We start from the raw sequence: 12,617 nt of genomic DNA, 5'->3' as shown, positions 1-12,617 counted from the left end.
ATATCCTGACAGTTCCCTGAGTCTAGCCAATGTCCTAGGGGTGCCATTTTCTTTGGTTGTCGTATCACCTTCCTGGGTTTCTTCTACCAACACATTTTGCCTTTTTCCCCACCCTCTTCCCTCTAAATTGCTGCCATCAATTGCTGCCTTCAGCCCTATCTCTGCCTTTCTCCTTCTGTCCCTTGGCAGTTGGCTATGATTTAAGAACGTGTCAAGATGTCACAGGATGTCAGGTTGGAATATTTGGAAGAAGTAAGCTCCATTATCCTGAGGTTCAAGCCGGATAAGTGGAGCAAGATGCTGGCTGCAGAGGAGAACATGGCCTTATTCACAGAATTCTTCGAGAAGCCTGATGTCTTTGTCCTGGTGATGACACTCAACCCCGCTGGCATGATCGTGCCCTGCCTGGGCTTCCCAGCCTCCCTCAAGTCCAAAGGCATTTACTTTATCAAGAAGGCGCCCGAGAATATCCGCAAGGACAACTACAAGGAGAGATTGGCCTATGGGGACCTAAGCCCTACGCCCGTGGACCAGCTGATTGCCGTCGTGGAGGAGGTGGGTGCACTGGTGGCAGGCGAGGACTTGAGAGGAGCCTGTTTCCTGTGCTGGCAGCGAGAGGCTTAGAGCCCTGCTACGCAAAGGGAGCCCTGGGGGCTGGTTGCAAACGTAGGAGCACAGGTCCCACCTGCCGGACTGCTGAGCCTTTTAGCTGGTGCTGTGCCCCTGTGGGCTGACAGGCTCAGCCATCCCACTCGTTCTTCATAGCACCAGGGCCCTGCCCGGGGCCTCAGAAGGTGTGGCTCATTCAAGTGCCATCAGCTGGTTTTCTCCAATTGTGAGACTCTGAGAAGTCAGGGGGGTTGCTTTCTGTCTCTCCACTCTCTGCTCCTCCCCAGAGGCCTCTGTGGGGAGACAGTGTGTGCCGCAGGCGAGGCAGGTACAGCGGGTGCTGCAGGTGCAGCCCACTTTGGACATTTCCAGCAGCCAGCACAGCGGGCACTTAGTCTCCTTGCTATTGCCTCCTCATCTGTGAAAGTGGGACTCTCATCCTGGCCTTCTGCCTACATGGAGCCCAGACTGCTTCCTTCACGTCTGAAGGGGGTGGGGAGGGGAGCTGGAGACTCAAAGCTGAAGTGCAGGGCCTATCTGTCGTAACAAAGTGTACGCTTGTGGAAGCCAGCAGTGTGCCACGCAGGAGTCTGAAGTCAGGCTGTTCACCAAGCCTTTCTCCTAGACATGTGGGCACTGCTTTCTCCCTGTGCCTTCAAGTGCTCATCCATCTGTGTGGGTCTGATCTCCTGTTTTATTTATTTATTCCCTTTTGTTGCCCTTGTTGTTTTTATTGTTGTAGTTGTTGTTGTTATTGATGTTGCCGTTGTTGGATGGGACAGAGAGAAATGGCGAGAGGAGGGGAAGACAGAGAAGGGGAGAGAAAGATAGACCTGCTTCCCCGCCTATGAAGCGACTCCCCTGCAGGTGGGGAACTGGCAGCTTGAACCGGGATCCTTAACGCCAGTCACCCTTGTGCTTTGCGCCACGTGTGCTTAACCCGCTGTGCTACCATCCAACTTCCCTGATCTCCTATTCTTACGAGGACCTCAGTCAGATTGGCTTAGCAACCACCCCGTGACCTTACTTTATGCTAAATTATCTCTGCAGAGTGTCCCCTCCAGAGGTGCACAAGGTTAAGACTGCAGAATGTAGACTTTGGAGGCGTGGACCAGCCCTGATTCCCTCACAGACGAAAGAGAATGCTTGCTGTGAGGATAGAGCAGTGGCTACTGCTGTAAGAGCTGGGCCTGCCAGCAGATGGCTTGTCACCTGTGACAGAGGCTCAGGAGCTGGCCTGTTGTTAGCCAACATTTTCCTCTTCCTTTCATGGGGAAGGGTGCAGGTCTCCCAGGTTCTGGGTGCCAAGGGTGGGGGCGCTAACTGGAGGAGATCCGGGCAGAACCACTGAACTTGCCTCCCTTCAGGTCCTGTATTCCCTGTTAACCCAAAGTGAAAACATGAGCGGCTGGCCTCGGGTGGTCTCAGAAGACATCGCGAAACAAGCCCACAAGCTGAAGAATGAGATGTTTGTGATGGGGGGCAAGATCAAAGGGAAAACCCTGCTGCCCATTCCAGAACACCTGGAGAGCTTGGACGGCACGTTGGAGTCCATGGAGAGGTAGGCAGCCTGGCCCAGGTCACCAGTGCGTGGAGGGCTGTCTGGGCCTTGATTAGTGAGCCCACATCACCTCTCTGCCTGCTGGTTTCAGAGCTCGGGAAACACATGAGCCACATAGTGCTGACAGGCTAGTTGACTGCACAGGGGAGGGCCGGAGTCAGCCCTGGGGGTTCTAGTTCTCGAAACTGCTGGGCTCCTGTGCTCCAGTCTCTCCTGTCACACACATATACCTGTCCAAGCATCACAAGGCCTGCACAAAATGCCACACTGTACATATCCACAGTCAGGAAAGGGGGCTTTCAGCTTGAGGATTTCAGCAGGTTGAGGCCCAGCAAGCACAGGACCTTAGGTGTCCCTTACCCTTGCCTGATCACTATGTGTACCTGCCAGATGTTTCACCCCCCAGAGGTGGCTGCGATTGGTGAGATGTCAAGTCAGGCTCTAACATCCATGCAGTCCCCGACTTGTGCCATGTGTGACTGTGTGAGGGCTTCTGGGACATGCCCTTGGAATATACACTTTGTCCCAGAGTTGGTCCACTTGCCCTGGGGTACAGCACCCAGCTCAGGGGCTCTCACAGTTGGGGTATTTGGAAACTTCTCCAGTCCCCTCGGGGCATCTGCAAGGAGATCAGGGTTATGTTGTAAGATGTGCCATGGATGGTTGTGGGGACCTGTTGACTGAGTGTCATGATGGTCCCCTCCTAGAAAAACATTGCTGGTGGCAGCTGTGCGTGGGGCTGCCAGAATATCTGCCCTGCTTGTTTGCCTTCCAGGTTGCCCCCTTCTCTGGACAACTCACTGCTGCATGCCATTGAGACCATCATCATTGACTGGTCCCACCAGATCAGGGACGTGCTGAGCAAGGACTCAGCCCAGCCACTGCTGGAGGGGCTGAACCCCTTACCTCGGGTGGAGTTTGAGTTCTGGGACGCCCGGCTGATGAATCTCAAGTGCATCCATGAGCAGGTGACAAAGCCTCTGCCTCATGCTGTGGCTGGGTGCTCAGCTGCTCGCTGGCCACACGGCCCTCATCCCATACAGGCCAGTTCAGAGCTCAGCCTCTCTGTGCTGGGTTGGGTGCCCAGAGTTACTCAGTCAAGCGGTCCACTACTCCAGCTGGCTGCAGGTCCAGGATGCCTTTTGTAAGGGCCTCTTTTGGAGGACTTAACAGACATCCTCTTCCCCTCTCAGCTCAACAGGCCCAAAGTCAATAAAATAGTTGAGATCCTGGAAAAAGCCAAAAGTTGCTATTGGCCGGCCCTGCAAAATGTTTACATGAACGTCACTGAGGGTGAGCTGGGGACCCTCAAGAAGTCCAGCTGGGGGTTCCTGGGAGGGCAGACCTATGGGGCAGATGTCTCTCCCAACCCTCTCCTTTCTGGAAAGATCCCATTTCTTGAGGGAATCAGTCCCAATAAGCACACTGAACAGAGTGGGTTGATAGCAGAGGCCAGTTGGCTCAGAGGTGTGCATGAGCAGATATTCTTCCCCGTGTAGGGCTGAAGGAAGCTGAGGACATTGTTCTGTACCTGAAGCCTCTGCGCATCTTGTTGGAGGAGATGGATCAAGCAGACTTCACGGTGGTGTGTTGGGGGTGGGGGTGGTGGAAATCACTTTACAAGCACTGGACCGGGTGAGAGAGCTGTGGGTTCCTTGGCTGTAGTTGGGCACCTCTCCCTTGCTCTCAGGGTCTCTGTTGAGAGCTGTGGGAAGGAAAGATGCTGCAACCCAACGCCTGTCTGTCTATCTGACTGTGTCTCTCCAGCTCCCAACCTTTATTGCCAAGGTGATGTACACCATTTGCTTTATCTGGGCCACCTCAGAGCACTACAACACACCCTCCCGGATCATTGTCATCCTGCAGGAGTTCTGCAACCAGGTCATCGAGATGGTAGTGTTGTCCTGCCCTTCCTCTCCTCTCTGTGGCTCTTCCTTGCCCCACTCCTGCTCAGACCTCCCTCCCCCACCCCACCCCCACCCCCACCCCTAGTACTAAAGCAGCAAAAATGTTGACACAGACACAAGGATTTTCAGATCCCAAGTTAAGGGTAGATGCTCTTAAGGTCCACTTCCCTCCCCATAGAGTCCTCCCCAAACCTGAAGTGTACCAGCCTACTGCAGCCCAGGCTGGGAGGGAGGCAGAAGAGAGGGAAGAAGAAGACAGAGCACTAGTCGAGGCGCTCCAGGGCAAGTTGGGGGTGGGGGAGTTGCGGGGTTCATCTTTTTCCACACTGAGCTGCAGCAGCTCCCCCTCTACACAGATTCCACCACTCCTTACCTTCCACAAGGATATATTCACAGCTACCCTCCTACACAAGTGAAAGCAGCACCCTTAGCTCTGGCTATAGGACTCGAAGGACCCTGGGACCCGGAGCTGTGCCCCGGCCCCAGCAAGTCTTACCATCCATGACCAAAAAGCCCTTTCGGTGGAGCCTTAGCAGGTGGAAGGACTGGTAGAGAGGGCGCTCAGCCTCCCCAAAATGACCTGGCAGTTGGCAGATAGGCTGAGACAGAAACCAGAGAGAGAGTTGATACTGTCCTAAGAAGCAGAACCAGCGAGCCCTGGTGAAGTGTCTCCGATGGCCAAAGGGCCTAGAGAGAGCACCCCAGGCTATCAGCTGGCTGAGACTCAGCAGAGCTCCAATCACCTTCTCTTTGAGCCAGACCCGAACCTTCCTGAGCCCAGACGAGGTGCTGAAGGGCCTGCAGGGGGAGATTGAGGAGGTGCTGAGTGGCATCTCACTGTCGGTGAGCGTGCTCAGGAGGCTCTACCACACCTATGACTTCTGCTGTGCCAACATGAACCTCTTCTTCAAGGTGTGTCCGGGTGCCAGAGCCAGAGTGGAGTCAGGTTGGGTTGATGCGGGCCCTGCAGCCAACACAGCCTCTTTTTCCTCCCTTCTCTAGGAAGGCAAAGAGCCAGTCCCTTGGGAATTTCCTTCATCACTTGCATTTTCCAGAATTAATTCCTTCTTCCATCGTTTGCAAACCATTGAGGTAAGAGAAAGTCTGGTTTCATTTAGCGTCATAGGTAACCCCAGCCCTTTCCTTCTTTGTCCCTCTCTGGGATTGCTTCCCAGAAGGGACAGTGATGGGCACACCCCAACAGTCTCTCCCGGGCCCTAGACCCATGGTGACTCGTTGCTTCTCCCAGTATGTTACACCTTCTGTTTGTGAACAGGCTGTTAGTATATTGAGTGACTGGTTTGGGGACCAAGAAGCCAACGGGAGAGTTATTGACAATAAGTAAGAGGGACCCCATGTAACATTGTTTGCATGTGGGGAGTGACACAGAACAAAGCAAACTTTAAAAGTTGTGCTTTTGCTTTGAACTCTGTATGTTTATCCTGCCACATTAACTCCATACACATGATACCCATGTCCCATTAAAAGAAGGGCCATCTTGACAGAGGACCTAGTGGGGGTTGTATTGTTATGTGGAAAACTGAGAAATGTTATGCATGTACAAACTATTGTATTTACTGTCGACTATAAAACATTAATCCCTCAATAAAGAAATTTTAAAAAGAAGAAGAAGAAGGGTCATCTTGTAACTACAAGGCACTGGCTTTGTGATGAGTGCCGTTGGACTAGTTTTAGAAAGGTTATCTGTGACCTCTGAGAGGAAGATGTGGCCCACTCAGGACTCAGATTACATCATCCAGTGACAATTCTCTTCCAAAAAACACTCACTTGTGGGGAGGAGGCCCCAGCTGTGTTCCTGGCCTGTAACTGTTGGTTCCTGCACGACTGATTCTGGAATGTGGTGGTTTCCAGGAAAGAGAGTCCTTGGGGTTGGAGGAGATGACTCTGCTCTCTATGTCCCAGATCCTCCTTATTGGGTGGAGGAGCCCGAGAGGAGGGCTGAGCTACACTGCTTCTTTACTCTCTGGGTTATCGTGGTTTTGCTTTGGTTGCATCCTGATCCTTTAGGGTTGCTGGCACAGGTGAGTAACATAAGCGCCACAGGGTCATCATCTTTGTCAGTACCTAGAGGCTGCTGGGGGCTCTCAGGAAACCTTCGGGGGTTCCCTGTCATGAGACCAGAAATGCTCAAACAAATGCTGATACTCTGATGAGACCACATGTGATGAAAAGCCAAAGTGAAGATCACAGAGAGCAAAGAGGGTTCTGGGCTAAGATTTTGGGGAGCCCTCAGGACTAGGGCAAGTGCTCCCCAAAAGAAGCTGGATTCACAGGCCCCAGGTAGCACAGAACCTGCAGTCCGGCAGGATCATCAGAGGTTGCCCCGTACCCTCCAAGCCAACGAGGCTCCAGCAGAGTGTTATTTATTTAGAGATGCATTTCAGTCAACAAGAAGCCAGGTCTCTTTCTCCTCCAAGTTCACAAATGGGAGATGCTACATATTGTGAAGAACTGTGGAGAACATTAACACAAATGAACATAACCCTCCCCACCACGTGACCCTGTGGCACTGGGGTCAGAGATCCAGTGTCGGAACCTTTGGATATGGTTATGAGGATGAATTGTCTAAGGATGCTGTTTTCTGTCTTTCTGTTTTGTTTTTTTTTCCTCTACCAGGATCTTTATAAAACAGCAATTGAGTTTCTAAAGCTGGAGAAGATTGAGCTTGGGGGAGTGAAGGGGAACATCCTCGGAAGCCTGGTCACCCAGATTTATGAGGAAGTGTTTGAGCTAGTGAAGGTTTTTGCTGAATGCAAATATGACCCCCTGGACCCAGGAGATTTGGTGAGTTTGGAGCCTTAGCTGCGTCAGTGGCAGATGCCATGGGAAGACACATAGATACGTACAGAGGTGTCTGCTTTTAAAGACATCACAAAACTAGCATGAGAGCATGGTCAGTTTAGTTCAGCAACCAGGCTGTCCTTGGGGATGGAGCAGGGACCAGTGTTGTGTGCTGATTACCAGGTAGGCATTTTCACTCATAGAGTTTTGATGAAGACTACGCTGATTTTGAGACCAAAATTCAGGATTTGGACCGGAGGCTGGCCACAATCTTTTGCCAAGGATTTGATGACTGCAATTGTATCGAGTCCTGTGCTAAGGTAGGTATGGTCAGGGTTGCTGGAATGGCTGATTTCTCGAAACCATATCCCATGGGTGCAGGTAACGCTAAGTGGACCTGAGCCCATAAGGAAAGGGTTATTTCCCCACCCCCCACCCCTGTGTCAGAGGGGGTCACTTCACAGGCAGTAAAGCAGGTCTGCAGGTGTCTATATCTTTCTCTCCCCCTGTCTTCCCATCCCCTCTCCATTTCTCTCTGTCCTAGCCAACAACAATAATAACAATACTGCTAACAACAATAATGATAACAGCAATGATAAACAACAAAGGCAACAAAAGGGGAAAAAATGGCCTCCAGGAGCAGTAGATTCATGGTACAGGCACTGTGCTCCAGCGATAATCCTGGAGGCAAATTAAAAAAAAAAAAGTGAGCAAGAAATGAGGTTTTTTTTTTTTTTTTTTTTTTTTTTTTAACTGATTCTCACTGTGTTCACTCAATAAAGAATAAAGATATGTCTTTTTTTCTTTTCTTCCTAATTTTATTTGGGCCCCCTGTGCCTAAATGATTTCATTTGTCTGGTAGGCTGTAATTTTTTTTTTTTTTTTTTTTAGATAGAAGGTGAGAGACAGGAAAAGAGAGGAAGAGGAGAAACACTGCTCCACCACTCATGAAGCCTTGTGCAGGTGGTCCCATGTAGTGGTCAGGGCCTCAAACCCTGGTCCGTGAGCCTGGTAAAGTGTGTGCTCTGTAGGCAAGCTATCCCCTACTCTTCTTTATTCTTATTTGACTTAATTTCCTCACAACTTAAAGGAATAGAAGTTAGAGAGAGGACAGGTTGCCATTAAAAACACATATATTTATTGTTTATTCCCCATGGTACTCACATATTTACTTACCAATAAGAAATCATAGGGTTATTGACTGAAAATACACCTCTTTATACAGCTTGTAGAGTATCTGTGTGCTCTTTGTTAACTGTTTGAGGGGAGTCAGCTGGGAGGTGACCCAGAGTAAGGCAACATACCTTGTGTGTGTGAGTGCCTGGGTTCTGTCCCAGCATTGCATAGAAGCAAGAAAGACGCGAGTAAATAGAATGTCACAGATAGAAGAGTGGTGCTTTGGTCTCAGGCACAAGATAATAAAATTTAGAAAATTTATTTATGAATAAAGTAAAGTTCCTACCTCACTCAGGCTGGGTGGTGGTGCACCCAGTTAAGCAAATATATTACCGAGTGCAGGGACCCAGGTTCAAGTCCCCACTCCCCACCTGCAGGAGGAATGCTGCACAAACAGTGAAGCAGGTCTGCAGGTATCTGTCTATCTCACCCTTCCTTCTCAATTTCTTTCTGTTCTATCTAATTAAAAGAAATTAGAAAGAAAAAGTCCCTACCCCACTCAAAATCACAGCACTGAGAAATCAGACAGATGCTATCGTTACAGGACTTGCCTTTGTTTTATCCACAGCACAGCTTCATGAACACACCCATTCATCTTTGTGACAGTTGGGCCTAAAAGATCCCTGGTGGGCTTTTTTGTGACTTGTGGTATATTTTTTAAAAGAATTTATTTATTTATTCATGAGAAACATAGGAGAAAAGAAAGAACCAGACATCACTCTCATACATGTGCTGCCGGGGATCGAACTCGGGACCTCATGGTTGAGAATCCAATGCTTTACCACTGTGCCACCTCCCGGACCACTCGTGGTATATTTTTAGATTGAATTCACACAGCACGCAATTCACCCCTGTAAAATGCACAGTGAAATGGCTTTCTAGTACATGGAAGGGCAGGCAATAGTCCATATCAGTTTAAATTTTTGTCACCCTAGTCTTCCTGTTCTGTTCATGTTGGGCCATCTTAGACCATCTCTCTGTCTCTGCAATTTGTCTGGTCTCACATGGTGAGTAAAAATCAAGTTAAGTTCACGTAAAATTCAGATTCTCACTCTCTCTTGGAAAAGTAGCTCTGGTCCCACCAGGCATACATAGTCCCTTATGAGAGCAAGTGACTGGAAGGAAACAGCTACTATTTATTCTGTGTAGGTAGAGTGGCGCCCTTTGCCCCAGTCCCATCAGTCTTTATTGTCCCCATTTCATATATTTGGATGACTTCCACAATTGAAAGGGAGGTTCTCTGCAGGGTGTAGCATGCTGAACTTTAGTTTACCTGAAAATTGAGTCTTCAGATTTTAATTGAGTGAGTAAGCATACCTATATGTTTAGGTAGCTTTCTTCCTGCTCTGTTGATCTATGGATGTATCTGTGGACCATGACTTTTTTCAGGTCTAAGCTATCTCTTTCCTTCCCTTTGCAAACCACGTGTTGCTATAGGCAGGACAGTCCCCATGGAGAATGCTCAGTAGTTACCATAGGATTTTAAATACCAAACATTTTGCCAAGCACTAGTGTTGTCTCAAAACAACCCACATTCTTTGCTAGACTCATTTCCTTCATTTGTATGTCCTATTTTGCCAGCTTAGATGGGTCAAGCTGCTGCCCAAGGTTACACAGCCAACAAACGGAGGAACCAGGAGCCCCAAACTAGCTCTGTTTCCAGGAGCCCGATGGGTCTCCAGGGTCAGCCAAGCAGCTGGGTTGTCTTGGTCAGCCCATAGTGATAGATATCTTTCTTGGGGGGTAACAGGCTTAAGCTTCCTGGAGCAGAGCTGGTGACTCAGAAAGCCTCATACCTTGAATGCAAAGATCTCTGCAACACGAATGCCCTTGCCTTTTAAACATCGTTTTTGAAAATGCAAATGCAAAGGAATCTGAAGCTTGGTGAATATAGATATGAGTTAAGTGGTAGATTGCAGTGACTCCAGGCAGAGATATCAATGAATGTAAATTAATACAGTTCTCTATGCCATTCCTTGCCTGGAACACCCTTCCCCTGGAAAGCTGCCTCCCCGAACTTACAGGAGAGACCTCCCTCCACCCTGAATAGCAGCCTCCCCCTTGTTCCCAAACTCCCCACTGCACCTTGAGACCATCCTACTAGGGCTTCCTTAGAATTTAGTTTTCTGGGGAGTCGGGCGGTAGTGCAGCAGGTTAAGTGCACATGGCGCAAAGCACAAGGACCAGTGGAAGGATCCCAGTTTGAGCCCCCGGCTCCCCACCTGGAGAGGAGTAGCTTCACAAATGGTGAAGCAGGTCTGCAGGTGTCTATCTTTCTCTCCCCCCTCTGTCTTTCCCTCCTCTCTCCATTTCTCTCTGTCCTACCCAACAACGACAACAATAATAACTACAATGGCAACAAAAGGAAATAAATAGATAAATAAATATTTAAAAAATTAGATTTAGTTTCCTGGTCCTCTACTGTGTGTTGATGGCTCCAGCTAGAGTATAAACTCACTGAGGGCAGGCAGTAGCTTTGAGTTTACATTGACTGTAGCCCAGCACATAACCAGTGCTTTTGAGTTTTTCCTTATACCTAGCCACCTTGTTACTGGAATCAAAGGCGAAGCTGACACCAGGTACCCCTTTCGGTACTGCTCAAAGCTCCATAGACTCCACAGCAGAGGACCTTGAGCAGAGGTTTTCAGGCAGCACTGTCATTGGGAAACACCAGCCCCTCCCCTGCCATGAGGTCACCATGGTCCTGGCTCCGGACCACAGTCTCTCCTTTACAACGGTCTAATACAAAAAATGAAAGTAATTTATTTATTGGATAGAGACAGAGCGAAATCAAGAGGGACAGGGGAAGATAACAACAAAGAGAGAGACATGCCTGCAGCCCTGCTTCACCACTTGCAAAGCTTTCCCTCTGCAGGTGGGAACCATGGGCTTGAACCTGGGTCCTCGCACTTTGTAATCAGGTGTGCCACCACCCAGCCCCAAGAAAGTCTTTTTTAATAAATTGTAACTCTTGTAAACCAACACTTTTCCTGCCTGCTCATGTTTCTCTCAGTACTTGAGTATTTTCCTTCCCATTTATCCCTGTGTTCTAATTAGGATAGACTCCTGGGGTTTCTTCCCTCTGTCCCTGGTTCCCTGCACATTCCCAAGCTGCCTTGGCACTCCTCCTCACTGTCAGTAATTCACACACAGCCAGAAATGTTCTAGAACAATTTTCCACATGACATCCTCTTGGCAGAAAATAAAATTAGCTTCCTTCCAGAAGCCAGAAGCCAAAAAACATGTAAGCATGAAAGGAAGGAAAAAGGTATAGGAAGAAAAAAGTGGGGAAGGTCACAGAGGAACATTTTTTTTCTCCCAAGCAGTCACATGACCATTTCTAACCATGACACAGGTGACCTGCTATGTCAAGAGCTCCCTTGCAGTAACTGGAGGAAACAGTGAACTAGACAGAATTTTAGTTTCTTTATTTCTATGATTGTTCCACCTGCTTTTGGCAACCTGAAACTCTCTCCTGTTTTCTTCCACCTTTTACTCTTTCCTCAAATGACTTAAATTTTTAATTTAAAATTTGTATTTATTTACTTATTTATTTGTTATTGGATAGTGACAGAGAGAAATTGAGAGAAGAGGGGGAGATAGAGAGGAAGAGAGACACCTGCAGACCTGCTTCACCACTTGTGAAGCGACTCCCCTGCAGGTGGGGAGCCGGGGGCTTGAACCAGGATCCTAACTGGTCCTTGTGCTTTGTGATTATCATTTTTAGAATACTCATTTATTACTGCTAAAGAACCAGAGCATCATTCTGATGCATGCAGAGCCAGGGACTGAACTTAGCACTTCCTGCATGTCATCTCAGCACCCTAGCCGTTGTGCCGCCTCCTGGGCTGCAATAGGCTGTTCTTGATTTCCACCAGTGTTATTGCTGAGGCTTGGTGCCTGCACAGCTCCATCACTCCCAGTAGCCTTTCTTTTTCTCCTCCTCCTTTTCCTTCGATAAAGGGTCTGAGAAAGGAGGAGAGACACTGTAGCACTTCTTACCCCTTGCATGCACTCCCATATGGTGTGGAGGTTTGAGCCCTGGTCCTCACTCATGGTAAAGTGTTCTTTTTACCAGATGAGCCACATTCCAGCCCTAAAAGCCTGTTTTACTATTTTATTATTTTTGAACAGAGTTCATATTTTTCAAACTTCAGACTGGGGCAAATCTGTGACTCAGGTTCGTAGTCTAACCCAGATAGAGTTTCCCTTTACCTGGGGAGGGGACATACCGCTTCAGCCCTAGGGCTCTTCCGGCCTGGTCTGGGGACCCCTGGAGGGAGTCATGGAGGTGGTGGGTAGAGGAGCTCGAGACCTCGGACTGGCTGCAGAGTCTTTTTTTTTTTTTTTTATTTAAGAAAGGATTAATTAACAAAACCATAGGGTAGGAGGGGTACAACTCCACACAATTCCCACCACCCAATCTCCATATCCCACCCCCTCCCCTGATAGCTTTCCCATTCTCCATCCCTCTGGGAGCATGGACCCAGGGTCATTGTGGGTTGCAGAAGGTAGAAGGTCTGGCTTCTGTAATTGCTTCCCCACTGAACATGGGTGTTGAC

General features: G+C 48.9%; 1 protein-coding gene across 1 annotated transcript in view; it reads left to right on the top strand.

Annotated features, from left to right (window-relative positions):
* The first annotated feature begins 208 nt into the window (after positions 1-208).
* The window catches only part of DNAH17 (dynein axonemal heavy chain 17), a 120,884-nt gene continuing 108,475 nt past the window's right edge, over positions 209-12,617 (top strand). Inside the window, exons 1-10 of the mRNA XM_007535566.3 lie at positions 209-555; positions 1,977-2,170; positions 2,946-3,138; positions 3,364-3,463; positions 3,670-3,755; positions 3,938-4,063; positions 4,837-4,989; positions 5,080-5,169; positions 6,715-6,882; positions 7,083-7,199. Coding sequence (XP_007535628.1) covers positions 217-555; positions 1,977-2,170; positions 2,946-3,138; positions 3,364-3,463; positions 3,670-3,755; positions 3,938-4,063; positions 4,837-4,989; positions 5,080-5,169; positions 6,715-6,882; positions 7,083-7,199 — 1,566 coding nt within the window. The 5' untranslated portion in view covers positions 209-216. The remainder of the gene's footprint in view (positions 556-1,976; positions 2,171-2,945; positions 3,139-3,363; positions 3,464-3,669; positions 3,756-3,937; positions 4,064-4,836; positions 4,990-5,079; positions 5,170-6,714; positions 6,883-7,082; positions 7,200-12,617) is intronic.

This window comes from Erinaceus europaeus, chromosome 12, assembly GCF_950295315.1.
Source record: "Erinaceus europaeus chromosome 12, mEriEur2.1, whole genome shotgun sequence".
Taxonomy (NCBI): Eukaryota; Metazoa; Chordata; class Mammalia; order Eulipotyphla; family Erinaceidae; genus Erinaceus; species Erinaceus europaeus.
Note: the sequence above shows the minus strand (reverse complement) of the source record. Positions and strands in the feature narration are given on the sequence as shown.